A 27,000-nucleotide genomic window follows, 5' to 3' on the forward strand; every position below is an offset into this window, starting at 1 on the left:
AAACAACAGCTAAATACTAGTCATAAGCAATGTATATGGCGTGACATTTTGGCCAGTAACATGTGTAAAATAAGCGAGCTATTTTCGTGCTTAAGCACATTTTTTGCTTAAGCAGCTCTATGAAATTGGCCCCTGTTTTTGCTAAGCAAAAGTGTTTGTGCTTACAGGCTTTATAAACTTAGGCCCAGAAATGAAGATGGTTCTATACATTGATTGCAATCACGTAGTCTCTCTTGCATTGTCTTGCTTTTAAAAGCTTAGTTTTACCGTCAAGTATTTATAAACTACTTACAAATGTGAAACAATTTGACGTCAATAGAATAAGTTACACGACTTGAACTTGAAATATACACAGTAAATGTCATGCAAGAAGCATTTACAAACATACATACAACGTATCCACCTATCACCCGATCACAAAGGTACTCACTGTACAATTTTGAGTGATTTTGCAGTATTTTTTAGTAAACATACATGTCACATCACCAGTTTTACTCACTGTACATTTTGAGTGATTTTGCAGTATTTTTAGTAAGTTCATTTTCACAAAAGTTTTGAAGGATAATGACTAAAAAGTAGCACCCTGTTCAGACCGGCACCCTATAGAGTCATGCCAAATCAAATTATTGATTTAAGTACATTAAATTAAGTACAGTCGATTGACTGTTGCCGTCGTTCGAAGCGCCTTGGTTTTAGACATCAATCTTGTCATGAGCCAATTATATTGTGAATATTATGTTAAGTTAGCCTGTCTGAAACCCAAAATGGATATTTGGGTTGACCTAGAGTTGCTCCTCATCTAATTAGTTCGGCGTGACTCTAGAGCGCCTGTCTGAAACAGGTGCAAAACCCTTTTCCCTAATCAAATTGGTTTACCATAAGAGATTTACACAATGTTTAAGTAAATACAAAATCTTTGAAAATATATCCATTATTTATTCCAAGCAAAAGGTAGACACTTTAAGTTTCTTTGACTGCTCATTGCTAATGTTTCTCCACTATTTACAATCAAGACGGACTCAAGCAACAATTTAGTTACTTAAGTAGTTAACATGTGCCCAGACACAATCAAACTAGCCCCAAACATTTTACAAAATTCATTAACTTAAAACTTACTTCATAAAAATTGATAAAATCAACTACTGCAATTTTTAGGGCCAATGTTGCTTTGTAAAATGTATCATTTGAATCTATGATATAAACTTCAGCAGGTGAATCCACAAACATGGGACAAAAATTTCATAGAAGTTTTATAGTTCATCGAAGCTGCTTGATGGTAGAGGTCTGGATTCATATAATTGATGGTTGTTTATCAAATGTTAGTGTCTTTGTTGTTGTGTTTCCATGGTTACCAATGAAGCAGTACATCATGAATTAATCAGATCTTCAATCTACGGGATTAGAAGACAGAATGGTGAAGTTTACAATCGGATATATCCAGAATGAACAGCTTCAACTGTCTCTATTAATGCATGAGGGTCTGATTTCACAAAGCACTCAAGAGATTCTTCTCCAGATTTCTTACATTTGAAACTTTGCATGGTGGGAGTATATTCAGAGCCCAGTTTCATAGAGCTGCTAAGCACAACAATTTGCTTAGCATGAAATTTCTTCCTTGATAAAAACAGGATTACCAACCAAATTTCGTTTTTTTTGCATATTGTTTGTTACTGGTATTCAGCTGTTGTTTGCCTATCCTGAAAATCACATGGAAATTTGGTTGGTAATCCTGTTTTTATCAAGGAAGAAATTTCATGCTAAGCAAATTGTTGTGCTTAGCATCTCTATGAAGTTGGGCCCTGGTGAGGTTTGCGGTAGCACCGTGTGTAAATCTCTTTGGAGTTGTGATGGTTCTGGAAAGGTGGTTGACAACTTAACATTTTGATCAGTATGCTCTGATCATCTTCAGGAGGATGCAAGACGATTAGAGCAAACTGATCCAAAGGTTGAGTTGTCAATCAATCACCGGTTCTTTTCAGAACCAACCCTACTATTTCCTGTCATTCTCTGAGCGCTTTGCAACCTTAGGAAAAGGCGCTATATAAGCGGTGTTATTTGTATTATCATTCCTGAATAAGATACTTACCTGCTGTCTGTACATCTCTTTCACATCCTGTAGATCTAGCTTCAATTCCTGAACCTCTTCAGCTTTCTCTCCATACATCTGTAAAACAGCGTTGTAGCGTGTTTCTGTCTCCTAAAACAAAGCAGTAATACACCAGGATTAGCAATGTGTTTACATGGTTCAAGGTAGATATGAGGTCTCCAAGCTAATGGAAGTTGATGATGTTAATAATAATAACCGTATTTATAGCACGCCTTTTGCCAAAGGATACAAAGCGCCAGGTATTATTACTGCAAGGAGTGGGACAAAGTTTGAGATATAAGACCTAATCCTTACCACCATGTAATGGTTTACAAGGTGCTGTGGCGCAACATGCAGCCAATCCAGCCAGGAACACCTGGGCGAACCCCTTCTCTTTTCGATAAATGCACTGGGTTCTTTTTCGCACATTACACAACACATGGGACCAAAAGCTTTACGTCTAGGAGTGATTAATCACAACACTGAAAGAAGAGGTCGTGATGACCTCACAAGCCTCATTTCTCCAACTATCAGACTCAGGAAAAGGTAGTTTTACCATACCTCATTTTTTGGTTCCAGTTGGAACTTTATTGTTCGCAATATTCTCTAATGCAGTGTCATTGAGCTTAGGAAAGAGTGGACTGATATACACATAATGAATGTTTATGAGTGCAATGGTGCGAATATGTTCATGAGTTGAAAGATGGAATGTTCTATTCAACGAGGCGGAGCCAAGTTGAATGGAACATTCCAGCTTTCAACGAATGAACATATTCGCACCATTGCACGAAAGGAAAACATTCATTATTTGTTTTATATAACATCCAAGTAGAACCTTGTAATTTTGATTGAAAGATACAACTTTCAAAACAAACAATTTCAACTGTAGAAGCCGAATGCTAGTAATTTTACTATGCCTTCTTGCAGAACACCTGCTGCGTTACCAAAGACATGCGCACGCAGTGATGTTTTTACTCAGCTTTTTCGTTCCATCCGAAAAGTACCATTGCACGCTGCCAGCGTGCAATGGTACTTTTCGGATGGAACGAAAAAGCACGGTGAGTGACTCAGCGTGCAATGGTACTTTTATTTGCTATCACGTGACGGACAATCCTCCAATCAAATGGCAAGGATCTGCTTGGGTGTTATATAACATCTTTTATTTGTCACTGTGTATGTATGGCTAGTAAGGCAATTCGCATCCGGCAATGGTTGAACATTGCTTTGTAAAGCAAGTGCGCAATTGTCTTTACCCAGTGTAAGACCATTCTTCGCAAAGCATCTGGCATTGATGGTGGAAAGATCATGGAGAATTTGGCTCTGGATATGCAAGTACTTCAGTCTTTGATATACATCAAGAAGGTTTATTACTTGACCAATGTTCTGAGAGTAAGTAAATGGTATACCACTAATTTCCTCTTGTACTCTGGTAGCAGCATGGCTTGTTCATCTAAGGTCTCATTCAGGTTGCTTAATTTCACAATCTCTTCAGCCATAGCAGCTCTTGTTCGCTCCAGTTGAGATATCTCTGCCTGTATCAATACAATAAAGAACAACATTTCATTTTATCCATCCATCAATTTGTGTAAACCATCCTGTGAAGAAAAAAATCCACATGCATTACTTGAGTGGGATTAGAACCCACGACCCTCTGCAATTCTAGAGCACAGCTTACCATCTAGACCAACGAGATTGCTTGAAAGCTAGAGGCAGTTCGAATCATAAAAAGAACATTATAAACTTCCACTTAGCCTGAACATCTGACGTCACACTTCAAGGCTTGTGAATAACGCCAGAGACCTGCCTCCAAACCGGCCTGTACATTCACCTTCGACCTACATTCGTTTCACATAGAGATACAGTCAAATTCTATGGCGGACATTATACTGTTTGGGCATATGGACAGCTGATGTCACTTTGCATGATTATCCAATGATATCATTGTATCCAATAAAATCACTGGATTTAAGTAGCAGGTACCTATCTTTATCCTTACGGACAAAGATAGGGGCCCAGTCTTATCTAGTCTTGGTTCCAACATACTCCTGAAAATGCCCCACCCATCAATGACAGAGGGCTCTATCATCACATTAACCGTTATTCCACAAAGAGCCGCAAGCAATGCATGGGATGAGAACACCAAAAGAATTTCCATGTACAAAAACATGTCTTCAAACAAGGGATTGTAACCCACATTGCAATAACACAACAGCATAAATCATAGGAGGTTTTGAAGGTAGGGTCATTGGTCAAGTACTCCGAAATATTGGACACTGGACACTATTGGTAATTGTCAAAGACGAGTCTTCTCACTTGGTAAATCTCAAGTTATGCATAAAATAACAAACCTGTGAAAATTTAAGCTCAATCGGTCGTCAAAGTTGCAAGATAATAATGGAAGAAAAACACCCTTGTCACACGAAGTTGTGTGCTTTCAGATGCTTGATTTCGAGACCTCAAATCTAATTCTGAGGTCTCGAAATCAAATTTGTGGAAAGTTACTTCTTTCTCGAAAACTACGTTACTGCAGAGGGAGCTGTTTCTCACAATGTTTTTTACAATCAACAGCTCCCCATTACTCAGTACCACGTGAGGTTTTATGCTGATAATTATTTTGAGTTACTACCAATAGTGTCCAGTACCTTTAAGGACACTGGACACTATTGGTAATTGTCAAAGACCAGTCTTCTCACTTCGTGTTTCTCAACATATGCATAAAACAACAAACCGTGAAAATTTGAGCTCAATTGGTCGTCGAAGTTGCGAGATCATAATGAAAGAAAAAACACCCTTGTCACACGAAATTGTGTTGGTTTGGATGGTTGATTTCGAGACCTCAAATTCTAAATCTGAGGTCTTGAAATCAAATTCGTGGAAAATCACTAACTTCAGAGAGAGCCGCTTCTCACAATGTTTTATACTATCAACCTCTCCCCATTACTCGTCACCAAGTAAGGTTTTATGCTAATAATAATTTTGAGTAATTACCAATAGTGTCCGGCGCCTTTAAGGCAATACTTGATAAAGTTTTACCTGTAGCTGTACAATCTCTCCTTCCCTCTGTTTATGTTGAGAATGTAATCCTTCAATGACTGATGAAGCTGAACCTCCTACTACACTATCATATAACGATTCAGATGTCGACCAAGACATGGTACGCTCCAAAATATCCATCTAATAACAAAACAAATCATTATTTGAATGAAACAAGATAAATTATGGTTCTATGAAAACATTCTTTGCTTCTAAACCTAACATAAAGTAATGTATAAGGTGGTCTTTTACTTAGTGTTTAAATTTCGTACAAACCCCTTGCATTGGTCGCCATCGCCGAGGCCAAACAATGGAAACGCCCGAGCTTGTACGCACCATGCCAATTCTCAGCCAATAATGGGTCTTCCTTTGACTTCAGGGAAGACGCTGTTTGAGCTTGTGACACTATATACAGAGCAAGACGTCATTCAGGCTGCCTTTATATCAAGTAGAGTGTGAATAGCAAGGGTTGCAGGATGAACTCTTACCCAAGAAGCCTCGGCCCAATGTCATGGCTCTGCTTACCGTTAAGCAAAGAATCTGCGCTTAAAGTAGCAGGGAAGCCCGGGCCTACATCAAGTGTATTTCACAGGTTAGCAGAGAATTGTTGCTAGTGCTTGTGTGTACTCCACGTTACTAGGCATTCTTCGTTACACAGCTAGCACAGAATAGGTGATTGCACAGTAAGCAGAGAATGGTGATTATAAGTGCAGCATTCGGCGGTAAGCAGAGCCATGTAATTGGGCCCTGTTGGGGTTTGCATGGTTCATTAAGGGTCTACGAGAGTACTGACTATGGTCCGTTTATAGTCGGTCGCACGATGGTCGCGACATGGTCGGGCGATGTGACACGCGATTAAAAAAAGACACAGTTTTTAGGCCTCAGCGATGACTTTAAACTTTGACGCGCGTCAAGATTTCCATCACGCGACCATCGCGCAACCGACTATAAACCGGCCTTGTGTATACCTGAGTGGGAGTGTGAAATGGACCAGGAGTGGTTGGCAAGCTATGTACAGGTGTACTTGCTCCAGAGCGGTTTCCATGACTGCTACTGTCTTCCACTTGTTGTGTTAATCTCCTCTCCTACAATAGTATGCGGGATAAAGAATATTACATTTGAATCAAATAATACATTTAAAGACACTGGACACTATTGGTAATTGTCAAAGACTAGTCTTCACATGGTGTATCTCAACATAAGCATAAAATAACAAACCTTTGAACATTTTAGCTCAATCAGTCATCGAACTTGAAAGATAATAATGAAAGAAAAAAACACCCTTGTCACACGAAGTTGTGTGTGTTTAGATGGTTGATTACGAGACCTCAAGTACTAAATCTGAGGTCTCGAAATCAAATTCGTGGAAAATTACGTCTTTCTCTAAAACTATGGCACTTCAGGGGGAGCTGTTTCTCACAATGTTTTATACCATCAACCTCTCCCCATTACTTGTCACCAAGTAAGGTTTTATGTCAATAATTATTTTGAGTAATTAGCTGTTCCGACCTACCGTCGGAACAGGTGTTGTTTTCGTCGAGATTTTTATTATTTTTATTATTATTATTATTCTTTGTTTCCGCCTAAAACCCCATAGCGTTTGTACAGCGTTTTTGTTCAGGCCCCGTCTCCTAAAGTATGAGGATAAAAGAGTTAAATCATATATCAAATTGAAGCTTAGAACATAAGCTTTACTCTAACAAAAAAGTGTTAAAATTCTTAATTAATTAACCACGTGGTCTTCATTTGAATTTTTAATTTGTAAACTTGATGCAGTCACTTTCATGTTATTGTGAAAAATTCTCTTTGGTAATACAACACAGTATGTACCTCAATGAGTTGTTGACTTCTTGAGAGGAGTCTATACTATTTTGTTTCCTACCCGCGTTCTGGACACATTACTCTGTACACACACAAAGTACGGAGGTTTGGGATTTTCGTTAGAACGTGCGTTAAATTTGTCCTTGTTTTTCTAACCGCGTTCTGGACCAATTACTCTGTGCATGGGTTTCGTTAAAACGAACGTGCGTGATTAGATAGGGGTTTTTGACGACATCGACGTCGTCGTCAAAAACCCCCTTAAGGCATCTAATACTACATTTCAACCCTACTTAATAGTTATAGGCGTTAGCAGTTCATATTTAGTGACAATGGTCGCAAAATCATGAAACGAGAACTATTTCGCCGGATCGTAATCCCCTTTGTTGATGCACACACGTAAAAACCCACCATTTTTACATCGTGCCCTTCTAGCCTAGTGGTCATCAGTCGCGACTACACATCTGAGAATTGCGAGTTCGAATCTCCGTCCGAAATCAATATTTTTTTATCCCCCAAAACTAAAAATATATTTCTTTTTGTAATATTTAAGTTTGATTCTTATCTTTATATCGATAGTGTTGCCTTTTCTTTTTCTCAAATGTTAGCCCAACATAACCTGTGTGCATGCATGACACGATGATGTTTAAAAACACAGTAAGCGAAAAATGGTGATCATAAGCGCAGAGTTTGGTGGTTAAGAGTTCTGTGAAATCAACTTGTACTAGATCAAACATCAAACCACCGACCCAAATTTTTTTTAAAAATCGTTATTTATTAACCACGTGACCTATATTTGCATATTTAATTGTACAAGGGGACAAAGTTGTTGGAACTTCCTGTTGATGCTGACATCATGAGAACATCAGCATAAGTATTGGAATTGCACTACCTATTGAACCACTTGGAGTGTTCAAGGAGTCCAACACGTCAGTCTAGAGTCCAACTCTGATCGTAAAAATCAATTCAGGCATCATCTTCAATTTAATTTTATGCAACAAGCAAACTTATAAATTTTCTGATTTTATTTCAAAGGGTAACATAAATGGCTGTTAGCGAACGGTTTCCAACAAAAACTACATGGTGTACGTGCACAATACTCTTACTGGCCTCAAGCATTTACCTCTAGATAATAAATCAAGCATTCAGTTCAAAATGATAAAAGTTTGTTATTGCCACATTATTCAGCGAACCATTAATCATACACAGCTACTATTCACAAGAAAATCTATGTGTGGAGGGTAACAGACAGCACACAATGGAACCGGAGTTTAACAATGACAATACCAAAAGTGCAACCGTCAGCCGTTGAAGTTTATTATACATGGGGCTGATGGTGATCAAAAGGATAAAAGTTTGTTATCGCCACATTATTCAGCGAACCATGAATCATACACAGCTACTATTCACAAGAAAATCTATGCGTGGAGGGTAACATACAGCACACAATGGAACCGGAGTTTAACATTGACAATACCAAAAGTGCAATCGTCAGCCGTTGAAGTTTATTATACATGGGGCTGATGGTGATCAAAAGGATAAAAGTTTGTTATCGCCACATTATTCAGCGAACCATGAATCATACACAGCTACTATTCACAAGAAAATCTATGTATGGAGGGTAACAGACATCACACAATGGAACCGGAGTTTAACAATGACAATACCAAAAGTGCAATCGTCAGCCCTTGAAGTTTATTATACATGGGGCTGATGGTGATCAAAAGGATAAAAGTCTGTTGTCGATACAACCGCCCACTTAAATTCAACGGACCATGGATAAAAACCAAAACTAATGTTCTTTATCTCCGTTGCAAATTTAACATCCATTATATACCGTTGCGGTACCCGCTGCCAAAACAAAGGATTTGAGCTGCCTCTAGCTACCGGGCAATCTCGGTAGTCTAGTTGGTAAGACACTGCTCTAGAATTGCAAGGGTCGTGGGTTTGAATCACAACCGAGTAAATGCTTGTGATATTTGTTCACATAACCCGGGAAAGTACTGAGTATACCATTGTTTTAAATGGTAGGCTTTCTCAAACACAATATCAACTTCTACCCGCACAGGTACACATTAATGGCCCTGGGTGAAAACTAATGTATGTTGGTTTGGTCTTGGAGATTTAAACAAAATTACTTCAATTTGAGGAATTTACTGTTTTTCTTTTCGCATTTGTTGTCGTAGAAAAACCGTTTAATTAATGAGTTGGTATATTTTTATAAAGGTTTTGGAGCGGATGTAACAAAGTCTATAAGATGTGATTCTTGATATAACATTGGCTTTTTCCTAATCAGGTCAAGGGTCATCTGAAAGGTCAATGCAGCTGACCTTTTCACTGATGGCATCTTGAGCCAGAAGCAACTTTCTTCGTTCAGTATCAACTCTCATCTTCTCTACTTCAAGCTGTTTCTCCAGGTGTGTCTTGTCTCTTTGGGCCTCCTCAAGGGCCTTGGTGTACGTACTTAACTGGGTCTCAGTGCGAGCCATTTCACTGCAAATTATAATATTCACACATTATATTCATACATTTTAGCGAGTCGTGGCAGAGTGGATAAGGGCACCAGACTTAAGCACAGCAGCTGATTTCACAAAACACTAGGATTATCCATCTCGATTTAGGACGAGTAACCCGTCCTAACCAAGGATGGGTTTAATGCTTCCTAACGTTTATGGATACGGGACTTAACTCATCCTAAGTCCTAAGATAAATCCTAAGTCAGGAAAAGTTTGGTAAAATCAACTGCTGGTGTTTATCTCCCGTTGTGCCCAGTCGTGACACTTGTGTTCTTAATCAATACCATTACTGCTGCTGACTTCGGATGGGAAATAAAGCCACATATGTGTCGTGAAATGTACAATACAAAATATGGGAAGTTTTACATTTTGTGTCATAATTTCCGCATAAATTCAAGAGTTATAAAAAGCAACACCTGAATAAGATTTTAAATGTGTCCACTTTCTTCATATCAAACTTGAACCAAATCAAAAAGTGCGATATCCTTAAAATATAATATAAAAACATGTATGTTGTCTTCCATTATGAGCTGTGTTCACATCGTGCTTGCAGGCAGTCCAGGCTTTGTGGCTCTTTTGTTTACATGTGATGTCACAAGTTATAAATGGTAACCGTTAGAAAACTTTGAACAAAATATAACAAACTACAAATCTTAACAAGAACTAACTCAAATTGTTGCCAGTGTAATTTTGAATCCTGTGAAGGTTACTGAACCCACGTACCTTTCTTTTGATTCTTCTAATGAGTCTGCCTTAGCTTTAGCCATCTCAAGCTCAGCCTGTAAACGAGATTTATCCTGTCGTAATAACGCTAGCTGTGATTCCATAGATGATAACTTAGACCCAGCAATCAGGGCACTCTCTGTAGCATTACGCTCTTTCTCTGTAGCTGAAGCTAGTTGTGCTTGGCTGTCCGCTAGACGCTCAGTCAAGCTACGCTCAACTTGTTCCCAGTTACCGGACTGGGCATTGAAGGTGGTGTTTAAGTTCTCAATCTGTCGCAGTAATGGGCGAGTTGCTGGACATAATTAGAAATATCAAAATGGTAAATACTCTAGTTATTAAAACTACATCACTTCTTACAATGTTTTATACTATCAACGTCTCCCCATTAATCGTTACCAAGTGAGGTTTTATGCAAATAATTATTTGAAGTGATTACCAATAGTGTCCACTGCCTTTAAATTTACAATCAGACGACCTGAGAGCTGACAAGAGTTCATTCTGAAGTTACAAATCTCATGTCTACTTTGTGTTTCCTGTTATAAAGAGGGAATTTGGCCAGTCCCAGCGCTTTTTTGGTCATAGCTCCAACACTTTGGAACAAGCTCCAAACCACATTCAAGCAGCTCCTTCGTTGGACACATTTATTACCGGTCTGTTTTGTCAATCTGGTTAAAATAGCGCTTAGAAACCTTCGTACTTAGCGCTCTATAAACTTTGAAATGATTATTATTATTATTATTATTATTATATTCATTCATTTGTTTTTTATTCCAACTTGGAACACACCCCTTAACCCCGGGGAGGGTTACATCAACATTTTAAACCTGAACTATTTTAATATACATTGGCAGCAGAAAAATAAAGTCAACAGGAGCAGTCAGACATTATGTTTTTCTTTTAAGTTCATAAATAAAAAGACGAATTTGGCAACACATTTAATAATAGATTCATCTGTAGAACTCATAGGAAATTCAAATTTGTCACTGTTGGTGAACAGCTGAAAAAGTGCATTATTTCCACTCAGAAAGTTAAGCATTTGTTCCCTACGAGCACTGTATAATGGACAATTGAGTAAAAAATGGATCTCAGTTTCAACCTCCAAATTACAATGAGGGCAAATTCGCTGTTCATATTCGATTCCTACATACCTTCCACTTTCTATAAAAAGCTTGTGTGCAGAACATCTAAACCGGGAAAGGTGAGTTCGATGTAAGGAATTATTTACGGAACGTAGATACAACTCAAGCTCAAAGTTTCCTATCTTTCTGAAAGTTTGTATATACTCAGCACCTTGAGTACCTTGTTTGGTAGATACGTGTGCTATATAAGACTTCGATATAACATAAATTAATGAGATGACTTACCAGCACTGACACTCTGACTGAGTTCCTGATTACGTTGCTCAGCTTCCTGTAGTCTCATCTGTAAATCAGATATCTCTTGTCGTAGATGACTCTCTTTACGAGCTTGATGCTGGTCTTGTCTACTGATGGACATCTGAAGATCACTGATCTGGAAATCATACCACAGGATATAGGGTCAGGCTTGGCATAGAGGTATACAGGATGTAGGGTCAGGCTTAGCATAGGGCTAATGTAAAGTTACAGTAGTGTTGTTACCTTTCAGAATTCCAGATTATTATCTTTCTAGACCAGTACTGCTGGTTTTATTCTATTAAGGCTAACCTGGTATTTTCTTAGTACTCTTCGCTGGTACTTAGGGGCCACTCAGAACTGCAATGTTGAAACATTTCGAAAAAATTGTTTGCTGGCCCCATATTATTAACTAATAAAAAAGACAAAGTCAAAATACTCAGCTGGCCAAGATAGTCAGGTCATTCCTGATTAAGCCAGGAAAAGCCGTTGAAATCTACTGATGTTGGAGGCACTGGATCTCAAATATTAAATTAATTCAAGGCATTTCTTTTTTCTTCATTATATTATTTTATTAAGGGATTCCATTCTATGTATAACAAAAATAATATACAAAAATAAAAAATCTGGAAAAAATTTGAACAGGGTGGTTGGTGGGTGGGTTAAAAAAGGGAAAAAAAGAAAAGAAATAATAAAAACAAGAATGTTTGAACATTGACTATTCTGAATGGCCCCTCACCTGTAGTAGCAGTGCCTCATGCTCCCTTCTAGCCTCCTGCTGGTTATATTCTAAGGCTAACCTCATCTCTAATTAGTACCTGGTTCTTACCTGTAGTAGCAGTGCCTCATGCTCCCTTCTAGCCTCATGTTGGTTATATTCTAAGGCTAACCTCATCTCTAATTAGTACCTGGTTCTTACCTGTAGTATCAGTGCCTCATGCTCCCTTCTAGCCTCCTGCTGGTTATATTCTAAGGCTAACCTCATCTCGAATTAGTACCTGGTTCTTACCTGTAGTAGCAGTGCCTCATGCTCCCTTCTAGCCTCCTGCTGATTCCGCTCCAGAGCTAACCTCATCTCTTCCTTAGCATTCATCTCAGCACTCAACTGAGTCTCTTGCACCTTGCTGTTCTTAGTTGCAATGCCTTTATGTAACTCAGCTAAGTCCCTATCATCAAAGCAGACATTCACGGAATTAAAGACAGTGGACACTATTGATATTTGTCAAAGACTTGTCTTCACAGTTGGTGTATCTCAACATATGCATAAAAAACCTGTGAAAATTTGAGCTCAAGCGGTCATCGAAGTTGCGAGATATTACTGAAAGAAAAACACTCTTGTCGCACAATGGTCACCTGAAGTTGTGTGCTTTCAGATGCTTGATTTTGAGACCTCAAATTCTAAATCCGAGGTCTCGAAATCAAATTCATGGAAAATTACTTCTTTCTCGAAAACTACGTCACTTCAGAGGGAGCTGTTTCTCACAATGTTTTTATACTATCAACCTCTCCCCATTACTCGTAATCAAGAAAGGTTTTATGATAACAATTATTTTGAGTAATTACCAATAGTGTCCACTGCCTCTAATGGGATATTATATAGGCATTGCATGGTGAGGTATCAATATAATAACATGTGTGTATCTACTTGCCAGGTAGAGTTTGTTCTCAGAGAACTGTCTTGCTTTATTCTACTACCGCGGAGTAGATTATCGGATGTTCGGGAGACTTCTCAGTTCTGAAAAGAACTGTCCCAGGCAGAAGGTATAACAAATTGGCTAGGACTACTACTTAAACTTTATAGGATCATAATTAACTGCACTACCGCAGAGTCAGTTCTTGAATTGGTCTCAATGTGTCGACTAGCTTGCTCTAGTCATCGTCAGGAGACTAGTGGGATATTGACAAACATTGACAAAGATTCACCTATCGGATGGCAAACTTTGCATTAATTAGGTTAGGTTTGCGGTAGCACCATGTGTAAATCTCTATTGAGAAATGTTGGTTCTGAAGAGAATCGGAGTTGTCAAACATCGGTTCTTTTCAGAACCAAACCTACTAAAAAGATATTTACACATGGTGCTACCAAAAACCTCTCCTAAAATTCACCTGATATTATCATCACAATATTTTGGCTCGTGCCTACTTGGAGCAGATGTCCAAGTGTTTTTAAACAATAAAAATACAATGAAGTGCGCATTAGTCCTAGTGCACATTTTAGGCAACATGGCATTTGTACGCTATATGATTTGACTGCCACCATAGTGGGCGTGGCAAACAGTGGCTGCTTGTGACGATGGTGCAAGGAGTCAATATGGCAGTTGAGAGAAGGCATGATGATAATAACAACACATTCTTAGCGCATTTCACAATAACCGTATCAATGCGCTTTACATTAGTGCCATGGTAATAGGGCCAATAACATGTTTCTTAGGGCCAATATAATGTTTCTCAGCTTCCTTGGGAGTATACAACCTGGGCAACCATTTATATCACTCCAAAGGCTTTTCATTCACAATATCAACCAATGATGCATGTATTCTGATATTAAATCTTGTATCCAGAAGCATTTATTAAGTTTTTGTAACAAAGAGTTTGAGTATGTTATTCTATACAGACAAAATAAGAAATGTACGGTTGTACACAAGTTTAGACAAATATTGTAATCAATGACTTCATAAAGCAACTTAGGCATAGACATCTTGAGATTTTTCTCTGACATCGAAGGGAACAATGTTACTAATTATTTCACATTCCTGATTTCATTGAATCAAATCCAGAGAGAACTTACTTGTAGGAAGCATCCAAGGCTGCCTGTGTACTGCGTACTTTCTCTTTAGAGTCATCTAGTTCCATACGCTGATTGCTTAACTCTTTATCCAGTCTGTCTACTGCTGCATTCAACTTCTTAATGATGTCTGGAAATGACAAATCAAATGAGGAGTCACTAATTTTCATGATACCGTGAAAAAAAAGTCTCCTTAACCTGGACTTTGGCTTGGAGATCCATCATCCATGAACAAGCCATACAGTAAACTTAAGATTGTGTTTGATTTATTCTGGTTTCGAAGCCTAGAACTCTCAGAAAAGTGAACTTAATCATTATACTAGCCAAGAACCCAATGGAGAGAAGACAAGGAAGGAAGTTTCAGTTTTAGATGTGGGAAGTGAACCCCAGCGAATTATTCCAGGGAAAACCCACAGAGTCAGGTAGCGACTGAAACCCAATCCACGTAGTGGCCCCGGCGTGATTCAAACCAGGGTCCTAGAGGTGGAAGGCAAGGACAGATACCATACACCAACCCCACCACATTTTAGCCATGAAATATCAACTTCCTATTTTCCCCCAGATATTTCTACAAAATATATCTGCACTTAACCCAACCCCTGTATACATAAATGCATTAACATGATGTCTCTTTTGTCTAAGTTTCTAATCAAAGACGAAGCATATTTGTCTCACCTTTTTGCTGCTTTTCCAGTTCTTCTTTGCCATCTAAGACATTTTCCAAATGCTCAAGTCTCCCAGTGGTTTCATCCAGCTGTTCTCTGCAAGATGACAATAATGTGTTTGATAATTACACTGTCCGACTACATCAAAATATTGACTCAACCTCTACTCACATCAATGGTTTAATCTACTAAAATAATAATAATAATAATAATAATAATAAATAATAACAGGCATTTATATAGCGCTTAATGCCAGGTTTCTAAGCGATGAAACAAGAAGTATACGATAACAAAAAAATCACAATTTAAAGTGGGATGAAATAGGAGAAACTGAACAGCTTAGATGGATTTAAATAAGTGTGTTTTGAGAGCAGTTTTAAATGAGTCCAGTGTAGTGGAGGCACGGATGTGGATGGGAAGATTAATTCAAAGAGTGTGAGTGGCGAATGAGAAGGAGCGGTTTCCATAGCGAGTGCGGGAGGGGATACTTCCCATCTCACCCTCAACTCAACGTTTCAAACAATATGCTCTGATCGTCTTTAGTAGGAAGTCGATCAGAGCAATACGATCAGAGCATGAAATGTATGGAAGTGTCGTGGCCGAGTGGTTAAGAGCACCGAATTCAAACTCTGGTGTTCTTGATCAGGCGAGTGTGGGTTCGAATGCCCAGCCGTGGCACTTGTGTCCTAAAGCAAGACACTTTACCATTGCTTCGTCCTTCAGACGGAACGTAAAGCCGTTGGTCCCATGTGTTGTGTAACGCATGTTAAATAACCCAGTGCACTTATCGAAAAGAGAAGGGGTGCGCCCCGGTGTTCCTGGCTTGGGCTGCTTAATGCGCCATTGCACTTTGTAAACCCTTATAAGGTGCTACATTATTTGGTCTCAGAATTCATCACTGCAATAACATATTTCTGAAAGTTTGTAATATACTCAGCGCCTCGAGTACCTTGTTTGGTAGATACGTGCGCTATGTAAGAATTTGATATTATTATTATTATTATTATTACATTCCCTCAACTCTGCCTACTTACTTCTGTGAGTTAATAAGCGTCTCATTTTCTTTCTCTTTAGCTCGTAGTTTCTTGATGATGTTAGAGTTCTGCAGTTGCTGTTTAGACAGCTTCTCTCCTTCAGCCATCAAGTCAATAATGGTCTCTTCTTTCTCCTTCAAGATCTGTTCTGTCTGATTATTGCCATCTCTAAAAGGAACATTAACAAAGAGTAGTTATAGTAGAACTATTATATTTTCATTAAACTATTTCAACAATGATTGAGTACATTAACTTTCTGGGATATCAATGGTTGTGGAAACAGAAATACAAAGCCAAATTTCTGTTCTGTTTATGACAACTTTACTGTCTTAATGTTTTGCAATTTTTACTCTTCGGATTGTTTTGTAAGGTCCTTGTATTTTTATTTGTTTGGATTGCTGTATATTTTCCTGTTGTAAAATTTAATATTTTTATAATTATTTTGTTATGCATTTGTGTACATTTTATGGAATGGGCGCAATATAAATTAATCAATTATTGGATCACTAGCATGGAAAAACTATACACTAAACTGAAGCCTGGTTTGTACAAGTTATGAATGGAAAACAAATCTATAAAACTGGCAGAAATGTTAAAGTGATAAATTAAAATTAGCAGAATGCTTTCAACCAAAAAGATCATGTGATATAAATGCAAAGAATAGTTAATGGCCTGAAATGTTTTTAAATCATAGTAGAGCCTTCCTCAAAGATTAAACAAAACTTTGCGAAAAACTGTGCTAGGGTCGAAACATCAGACCATTAACTATTCTTTGAAATTTCAACTTGATGGATTAATTTGTTGCAAATTCTCTTTCACTTTGTGATTTGGTGATACATACCTGCTGGCTATATCCTTGGTCAACTTCTGCACTTCTTTCTTCAACACATCTCTCTCCTACAGGAAAACATAGATTGACATATCAAATGAATTCAAGACAAATCAACTAATTTCTCATATAAGGTTGGATAAATATAAGGAAATTGAATTCGCAAAAAAAGTTTTTAACAGTATACACATTTTACACACTAATTCTGCAATGTAAATTGATGAATAGCATTGTTTTTATGCTCTACCCCGGTCAGTAGGAGATAGTTCTGAATAGAAGGACTCATTACCATATTCTAATCATCTGGCGAGTCTCATGAGTCTTTAGCCACGTTCGCATTGGACTTTGGGGTCTGGTAACTTACCGGCTCGGTAAGTTAACTTACCAGGCCGGTAAGTTAACAGCTGTTCGCACTTGGATTAAAGTGGTGTCCGGTAACTTAAAATTGTAAGTCATTTGTAAGCAAAACGATGGGAAAATGCAGTGTATAAAACACTGGTCTCTATAGGTCATGCTTGTCGGAAAAAACACGAATGATGAATGCGAGCACACTCAAGTGACACATGCCTATATTTTGCGAAACAATATCCAACACGCGGCTGACAAGAACGGATACGGTTATCATATCCATATCTGTATCTGTATCTGCACGCTTGCGAGACCTCTCTATTGTTTTTGTCACATGGTCAAAGCATTTTGGGCAGGATTGTAGCATGGGCCCAATTTCTTAGAGCTGCTAAGCACAAAAATTTGCTTAGCATGAAACTTCTTTCTTGATAAAGACAGGATTACCAACCAAATTTCCATTTGTTGCATGTTGCTTCTTATTGGTGTTCAGCTGTTGTTTGCTTATCCTGAAAATCACATGGAAATTTGGTTGGCATTCCTGTTTTTATCAAGGGAGAAATTTCATGCTAAGCAAATTTTTGTGCTTAGCAGCCCTATGAAATTGGCCCCTGGTGGCTAGAGGCAGTCGGTCCTTATGTGTTAGCAGCGAGTACTGCACTAATTTAGTAGATGTATTCAATAGATGCCTCAAGGGAATTATACTTACTTTTTGTGAAGCTTGTAGTTTTCTCTCCATAGATGAAATGCGTTGTGTAAATTCTTCAGTCAAGTCATTCAAGTCAGTCATTTCTGTTTCCCTCGCTGCCTCAGATTGTTGCAATTGACTAGAAAAGAACATAGCATAATCAGGATTTAAAAAAATATATAAATCCTTCATACAGTCAATAGTGTGCCTTTTGGTAAAACTTTAAAGACATTGGACACTATTGGTAACTGTCAAAGTCTAGTCTTCACAGTTGGTGTATCTCAACATATGAAGCCACGTGGGCACATCCATGTTTTTGTACAAACCAATACAAAAGCTTGAAATTCTGTGCGGCAATTGTATGGCTATTTGCATAATAGTGCGTTTGTTCTTTTCTATATGTCATCAAACAAAAAAATGCAGCAAACGTGAACGCACAATCTGCTGATGAGCGTACAAACTGTGAGCGTCATGTGCGTCATGTTTAAAAGGCGCATATACTTATTTTAGTACGTCAATCAAGTCGAGCTTACGGTTTTCGTAGCGCGGATGTACGCGAATGGGCAGTCACGTACATAAGCGCACATGCCGAATGTAAACAAATCGCGGCAATGGGTGTTCTCTTTAATTAAAATCGTTCCGTAGTCACGCACCACATCAAACATGTCTGTGCCCAGGGTGGCTTCAAATCGCAGAGCAAGTTAGCGCTCTAGTCAATATATATAGCTCTATGGGTTTATCTAGCATAGTATTTAATTTAAATTTACCCGTTGGATAACTTACTGGCCTTCACGCCTTCTTTATTTTGAAACTTTTGGGCTTGGTGCCTTCCAAAATTTGGCTAGCTCCAAGGCCAAAATTTGTAATTCTAGGCCTGGGGATGTATCCAATATGTATGTTGTTTTTACCTCTTAAGGATATTGAGAGATTCTTGTAAGTCCACATTCTGGTTACTGAGAGTCATGACTTGACTCTCTCTTGCCTGAAGTATCTCAGCCATTCCAGCAAGTTTCTGGTGTTAAAGAATCATTCAATGAACAATGACAAATATACAACTGAACCAGATGAAATATTGTACCTTTGTTATACATGTATCTCTTAACAATCATAAATTGGGTGAACTCTAATTTTAACTTCTTTCACAAATTTTCCTTTACTAGAGATTTGGGGAAATTGCTATTGTAGATGTTCTAACATCAATGTGCACAAATAACATCAGTGTGCACAAAATAAGTGGAGTCTTAATATTTTGCTATTGCTGGACGAAATCGTTATACAATTTATGCTTTGCAATATAATAGATTACATCATTTGATTGTGCAAAATAAACAATTATATAGATAACATTTGGTAAAGACCTTAATAACCCTTTCCAATGTTCTTTGTCAAAAACTCCTCGCCTGACTGATTGGGGCACAAATTCACTGCATTAAACCTTAGAGTAATGGATTCAAATCAAAACAGGAGATTCCATATAAAAGAACAAATGTCAACAAATTCGCAATTTAATTGGAATTTGTTGGACATAGTTTTCTCCGCTCAGCCATTTTAGGATTTTAAAAATCAATACGCACATTACCTTCAAGAGAACATCTGGTTGAATAGGGCTCTGGGAATCCTGTTCTGTCTGATGGTCCTCTACAGCTGGGTTTACATTGGCAGTGTCAGCTGGTGCTTAATACAAAACAAAATAATTAGTTTTTCGCTTTAAAGGCAGTGGACACTATTGGTAATTGTCAAAGACTAGCCTTCACAGTTGGTGTATCTCAACATATGCATAAAATAACAAACCTGTGAAAATTTGAGCTCAATCGGTCATCAAAGTTGCGAGATAATAATGAAAGAAGAAAACACCATTGTCACACGAAGAACTTTTGTGTGCGTTTAGATGGTTGATTTCGAGACCTCCAGTTCTAAATTTGAGGTATCGAAATCAAATTCGTGGAAAATTACTTCTTTCTCGAAAACTATGGCACTTCAGAGGGAGCCGTTTCTCACAACATTTTATACCATCAACCTCTCCCCATTACTCATCACCAAGAAAGGTTTTATGCTAATAATTATTTTGAGTAATTACCAAAAGTGTCCACTGCCTTTAATTAATTTCTATTAACATTTGACTATGCTGCTGCTGGAAAACAATTAATATCTTGTACTTCTTTTTCCTCTTATTATAATAATAATAATAATAATAATAATAATAATAATAATAAGACATTTGTAAAGCGCCTAATGCAAAAGCCTCTACAGGAAAATTGTTCCTTGTAATTTGTAAATAATCACCAACAGAGAAGTAAACATGTTTGCTCTCCTCCTGTAGCATGACTCGACAGATCACAAGTTTAATACAATAATATTTACTCGAAAACTAAGCTTTTACATAGTTTCCTAATAAATGGTTGCTTCTTAAGTACAGGCCTGAAACTTCACAGAGGCAACAAAGGCAATGGACCCTTCCCATGAAATATGCTAACTACATTTACGCATGCGTACAGACCCTATTGGTTGGCAAACACCATAGAGTTGTGCACTAAGCAGACGCGCAATCGCGTCTGCGTCACGCAGCCATTAGCCATGTACAAAACAGCGCGATTTTCCCTCATTTTGCCAACCAAAATGTTAGTGCGCACGCGCTGTGTGCAGTTTTCATATTTCATGGGTAGGGTCTATGGCCTCCATGCCCTTAAAATGCTCCAGTAGAAATTTACAATTTCCTCATCACAAAAACGAAGCATATGTGCCTGAATGTAAACTTATGTAAATTTACAAGAGGCCTGGGATTATACCATAGGGGAAGGATTTCTTCTTACTTGATTATACAAAGGCCATGACCACTGTTGCCCTGGTCTTAGCTCTGGTGTCCCTTCAGAAGTTTCCTACAGACTTTAAAGGTTCTCACATGGAAGTGCCCTTGAAAATTAAAATAGCCTTGCCCTCTCAAAGATGAAATTGCAAATGTTTGGTTACAAATGATTGAGCTTTTCATGCTATACACTACTGTATTACGGGAAAAACCTTACAAATCTACGAAAATTGGGAATATGATTAAACTAAAACAAAGACAACTCAGTTACAATTTTCAACTGATAAGAAAACGATGACTCCTGAAAACACTTACTTTGTTCCTTCATTTCAAAAGGTCTTGGTGTTTTCTCTGCACTGTTAACGTCTTGTTCTTCTTGCGTTGGGGTTGGAGTTCTGTTACTTTCCTCTCTTGTGTCACTGCTGCTACTCAAAGACTTAAAGGATGTATTGATGCAACTGACCTCCTTCTCATCCTGGTTATCTGAATCAACATCTGCCGAGTAAGCTGTTGACTCACGACGGTTGAAGTCTATTGCATCTAGCAGTGAAGGGATTCGCTGAGTGTCTATCGTATCATGAAACCTCCCTTCAGAGATGATACTGAAATCACTATCAGGACTTCTCTTACCGTTTGAGGATGACGAGAAATGTTTTGGTGATTGGCTTTCTGGCGATTCTCTGGTATCATAGTTACTTAATGACGACAGCTCACTCCCTGTGAACTCATTGATCACAACAAAATCACTGCTGCTTGACGTTGCGTTTGTCTCCTCAGAATGTTCTGATTTGGAATCAGACGGGGATCCTTCCCGATTCTTAAAGTCTTTTTCCGGTGTAGTTTCAGGGGTGTCTGGTTTGGGCTTGACAGTGTCAAGCAACTCTGAGTCTTGCTTGAGCTGTGTCTGTGAGACGCTCATTAAGTCATCACTGGATTGTGGCGAAATACCTGAATATTGACATTCCTCCACATCTTCCTTGGATATTGGGACAAAGGAAGATGATGAGCCGATCATGGATCCTGAGTCGTCGATTGATATCTCCAGTGGATTCAACGACTGTGTCAATAAAATAGCAGCCGTTGATTCATTCTGACTCACTTTATCATCAAGATCCTCACAAACTTCCTTTTCATTGTTTTCCTCATTTTGTGTTGTTCCTTGGGTCGCACAAACCACAAGATCAACAGAAACTGCCTCATTTGTTTTCCTTGAGATGTTTTCACTGCTCAAATCTTCCTTTGCCTTCTCATTTTGATCTTTAGAGTCATCCTTTGATTTCTGTTGCTGTGATTTCTTTGTTATGACAGAGGATGTTGTTCTGGCAGGTGATCGGACCGACTTGGCCACAGGAGTGGCCGTTTTGGATGAAGATGGCTCGTCCAAGAAGGCACTGAAGAAGTTATCCTCACTTTTTAGCTGATTTCTTCTTGCCGAGTATGAAGACGAAAGACTTGCATCCTGAGACAAATCCTCTGTCAGGGTAAACAAAACTGATAGTGAGCATTATACATTATAGTTATCAGTCAAATGAAGGTGTCAGCATTCTTCCTTAGCAGTTATTAATATAATAAAAGTCTTAACTTAATATTAAGTAGGATTTGAAACTTTGCATGGTGGAAGTAAGATATAGAGTTAATCCAATGGTTCTTTTCAGAACCACCCCAACTCATTTAGAGATTGTTATTACATGGTGTTACCGCAAACTTTTCTATATCTAACTTAATATTGTCATATTTTAACTAGCATGACTAGCATACCAGTACAAATGGAATAGCTCTTTCTGATGTTTTTGTCTGATTCTGAATACACATATTAATGATAAAAAAAGGGAAAAGTTTTCGTATGGCGGCAGCACTTTTTCATTCGATATGAACCAATAATATAATAATAATAATAATAATGTATTTATATAGCACATTTTCCATATACATGTTCAAATGCGCTTGACAGTGATATTGTTAACAGAACAGGTGAGATTTGAGCAGTGTTTTGAACATAATGACAGATTGTTGATTACGGAGAGATGTTGGTAGTTTATTCCACAGTTTGGGAGCGGCAGTAGTGAAGGCTCTATCATCAAGTGTGGGTAGCATCTTGGGAGATGGGTGGTTCAGCGTGATGCCTTGAGAGGAGCGAAGGGAGTAGCGGGATGGTTGCGTGATGGTTATAAGTTCAGATAGGTAGGTCCCTCCCTGGACCGTGGATGCATTTGAAGGTGAGAAGGAGAACTTTGTATTCAATCCGGGCAGTTCAGTTGACGTAGGATAGGTTTCATGTGACAGAATATAGAATCTAATTTACCTCAACTCAATGGAATGAGATACCCCTTTTTGTAAAAATTAGTGAAAATTAAAGTTGTGGCGCCATACGTAAAGTTATCAAAAAAAGCTACTGGATATTTGGCCCAACATTGTCCAAAAAACTGTGCAAATCCTGACCTACTCTTGAGTGCAAGGATAATTCTTCTTCCGGTATTAAATGTGGCACTGCCACTGTGCCATAATTAACATGCCAAATTACAAAAATACTGAATAAGACTGTTACTTGTGTATTGCTCCATGGTGTGAGGCAATTGTGATCAGCACAAAACTTGTAACAAAGATATAGTTACATGTTAACAACACCGTACACGTAGTCTAAAAATAGAACATGTTTAGAATAGAAGAAGCCTACCCTTTTTGGAAACAGAACTGCGAGCTGTCTTGCTCGAGTTTGCCGTCGTCTGAATCTTTCTGCCCGGGCCCGACCCCGTCTGTTTTTGCGAAGAGTCTGCCGAATCTTCTGCCTGAATATCAAGGACTCTGTCTATGGACTTCTGGGCAGACGACAAAGCCGATTTGGCGAAGCCACTCAATCCACCTGTTTCAAACCAACTCATTGTTTCTTTGCCCACATTTGTGGATAGAGAAATCAACCAAAATTGTGGATTTTAGCTAAAAAAGAATGACACGAAATCGCGAACATCAACATTTACACGTCCTCATCTAACTTGGGCAATGGACTTATCCAAAGGGGGTGATTTACAATAAACACGGAACATGGAAAAGACAACAAACAATTTTGACGTAACTTAAACATAACTAAGGAGTATTTATTGAAAAATTCCCTGAATTTGTATAACATGATACATTATTTTGTGTATTAAACAACGAGAACCTAGATTTGTAACAGTTTTTAAAATACCCATTTACCCAGTCAGTTTCCCTTGTGGTTTATATTGATAGTTTTTAAAATAGACAGATTATTCAGTTTACCCCTATAAATTAATGGTCTCTTCTTAGTGTAGACACATTAGTCTAGTACCTAACTGTCACCAGGTGTCTCAGACAGTCAAACGAGAAATAGTCGGGTAAATTATTTCCCTTGAAAATTACCACGGGAATGGAGAGATTTTGCTTCTTTATTTCAATTTAAGGACAGCATTTACAACATTTAAGCTAATAAAACAAAAATATATCCACTATAAACATAAATAAATGAAAAAATAACTTTCAAAATGACAAATTTCACTTCATTTAATTTAGTCCATAATACCCGCCCCAACTGATGGCCGTCCCCAGTAGCACAATCGGTTAGCGCGTTGTACTTATAGACAGTAACCATACGCGTTGCTGCGAGGATATGCAAAGGTTGTGAGTTCGAGCCTCACCTGGGGAAATGTCTGGCATTTTTACAAAAAATTCAAATATATATATATTTTTTTTATCAACTTGAATCCAAGTTAATAACAAATTATGTGAATAAAATGATCCTTTCAATTGTTTTTACCGACAAAAAGTTGCTTTTTAACCTTCCTGATCATACACTCGTGTAGAAAAGCAAAACTGAAATAGGGATCCCCAGATTTTTTGTCAAGCAAAATTTATTGTTTGCCAAATCACATGGCATACTGATTTAGAACAGTGTGATTTATAAAGGTTTTAAGCAGTAAACATTTGCTTTAAATGGAGGGTTTATTTGGGTAATTACTCAAGAGAAAAAAAATGACCATAAAACCTAACTAACTTGGTAAAGAGTGCTTGAGAGCTGATGATTTTATAAAAAATATAAAAAGTGACTCCCTTTGAAGAAATGTACTTACAGAAAAGGTATCTTTTTACAAACAAATTTGGACTTGCCTGAAGCTAACTCAAATGCATCTGAAAGCACACATTTCTGTGCAACAAGAGTTTTCATTATTTCAGTCTTTCTTTGCAACTTTGATGACCAATTGAGCAAAAATTTTAACAGGTTTGTTATTTAATGCATATTTTAGGAAGAAACCTGGTCTTTTGACAATTACCAAAGGTATAGATAAAGTTTTGGTGCAACATGTTTTGATTTACATGACTGTTATGAAGGTTATACATGTACATGTATTGCCCTCTAAAAATGACCTTGATCCCGCCCCGCCCTCCACAATCTGAATGATGAATGAAATTGTTGATGCATGTAATGTTTACTACTGAGTGTTATAATGGGGAGATAACATGGTTCATAATACCTAGGTGTTGACTAGGTGTTGAACAAACTTTTAAGGAACTTGTATAAATGTGGCACGCAATGAATATGAGTTAAGCTCAATATATAAAAGCAATGAAATGGTTCATTCAATGATTTAATACATATTTTTTACAACACTTATTTTGAAAAGGTATCTTAAATTTGATGCACAAATAATTTTCTTTCTTCTTACAATATTTAAAAAAAATATTAAATTAATTGTGTTCCAGCACAAAGTTTTCAAACAGACAACTTTTAAAAACACCCAGCTTTGTATAGCACCTTCTCATTTAGATTTTAACATCTGACAGAATACAAACATTGACTGTGTTAAAGGCACTGGACACTATTGGTAGTTGTCAAAAACCAGTCTTCTCACTTGTTGTATCTCAACATATGCATAAAATAACAAACCTGTGAAAATTTGAACTCAATTGGTCGTTGAGGTTGCGAGAGAATACCATGAATACTGGCAGAAAAAACACAACAGGAAGTTGTGTGCTTTCATCAGGTGCTTGATTTCGGGACCTCAAATTCTAATTCTGAGGTCCCGAAATCAGAATTCAAATATTTTAGTGGAGAATTACTTCTTTCTTGAAAACTATGTTACTCCAGAGAGAGCCGTTTCTCACAATGTTTTATACTACCAGCAGCTCTCCAATGCTCGTTACCAAGTAAGTGTTTTTGCTAACAATTATTTTGAGTAAATACCAATAGTGTCCAGTGCCTTTAATAGTATTTTTTACCATAGCAGAATTAAAACAGTCAATATTTGTTCTGTAACATACTCTGACATAGACGTCTAGGTGCAAGGAACCTGTCGGTGCTATGTGACAGTGTATAGTACACTGGTTGCTACGGATATAGAACATCGGTTGCTATGAGTATAGTTCGTTTGGTTTGCATGGCTTTCAATTTAGCATAAGAAATATCGTGTGATGCGTTTTAAACCAATCACAAAGGCTCTTTGTATGGGTTTTTACGACAATGTTTGTTTTATTATTTGAAACAAACAAATTACCATTATTTTTCACGTTTAAAATTTAATTTTCTTGGACTGCAAACATATAAGCAGAGATTTGCAAATGAGAGATCGATTAAAACATTAAACAATGAATGCATGTTTGCAATGCAGTCAGCCAGCTGACAATTTTTGCAAAAAGCGAAATCCACAATGATGGGTAGTTCTGTTTACATTTTGGGCTAGTTTAGCAGCAGAAAAGCGACTTGGTTGAAAATCAATGTAATACAGTCCCCTCTAGGTTTTGTACTTGTTCACCGACAATTTGTTTACAATATATATTTGGTTGCGGTAACACCATGTGTTTATCTACTTGCCAGGTAGAGAGAACTGTCTTTATTCTACTACCCCGGTCTGCGGAGTAGATTTAACAGATGTTCGGGAGACTTCTCAGTTCTGAAAAGAACTGTCCTGCTTTTTAACTACTACCCGGGCGGAAGGTAAAGAAAATTGGCTGGGACTAATTGTTTTCAAATCACAAATCTGATACAAAGCTTGTCATGTATTGAAATTCTTGCTCAGTGACAAAAAAAATCAAAAAGAACCAGCGGGTTGGACACTTTGCTATTGTCTCTAAAAGCCTCCCATTCCAAACACTATGAGGTTGTTTAGACACAGTACTAAGGTTGATTTAACTCATGGATCAACATGATTGAGTTCTGAACGAATCTAAAGTTGGTCTGAATCGAGTTCAACCCACAAAAGATAAACCGTCCAGGGAGGGGGTTTATCTTTAGACCGCTTCAGGTTTATCTTTTAACACTGTGTTTGGATAGAGTAAAAATGACCACATCC

The 27,000-nt window shown here is 37.8% G+C and overlaps 1 protein-coding gene and 1 non-coding gene across 2 annotated transcripts; one reads left to right on the top strand and one right to left on the bottom strand.

Moving 5' to 3' along the window:
* Positions 1-743: 743 nt before the first annotated feature.
* On the bottom strand, positions 744-23,676 carry LOC117292580 (TATA element modulatory factor-like). The gene is made up of 18 exons (XM_033774688.1): positions 23,376-23,676; positions 21,017-22,174; positions 19,478-19,572; positions 18,807-18,910; positions 17,920-18,037; positions 16,878-16,933; positions 16,037-16,204; positions 15,013-15,098; positions 14,341-14,467; positions 12,562-12,718; positions 11,544-11,691; positions 10,177-10,471; positions 9,268-9,430; positions 6,088-6,204; positions 5,120-5,260; positions 3,493-3,618; positions 2,087-2,197; positions 744-1,391 (listed from the first exon to the last, which is right to left on the bottom strand). Exons 1-18 carry the CDS (start codon positions 23,578-23,580, stop codon positions 1,368-1,370), a joined length of 3,399 nt encoding a protein of 1,132 aa, XP_033630579.1. The 5' UTR covers positions 23,581-23,676; the 3' UTR covers positions 744-1,367.
* A 579-nt stretch (positions 23,677-24,255) lies between these two features.
* On the top strand, positions 24,256-24,359 carry Trnai-uau. The gene is made up of 2 exons: positions 24,256-24,293; positions 24,324-24,359. It is a non-coding gene; the product is annotated as a tRNA-Ile (tRNA).
* The last annotated feature ends 2,641 nt before the right edge of the window (positions 24,360-27,000 follow it).

The sequence above is a fragment of the Asterias rubens genome, chromosome 7 (genome assembly GCF_902459465.1).
Source record: "Asterias rubens chromosome 7, eAstRub1.3, whole genome shotgun sequence".
Taxonomy (NCBI): Eukaryota; Metazoa; Echinodermata; class Asteroidea; order Forcipulatida; family Asteriidae; genus Asterias; species Asterias rubens.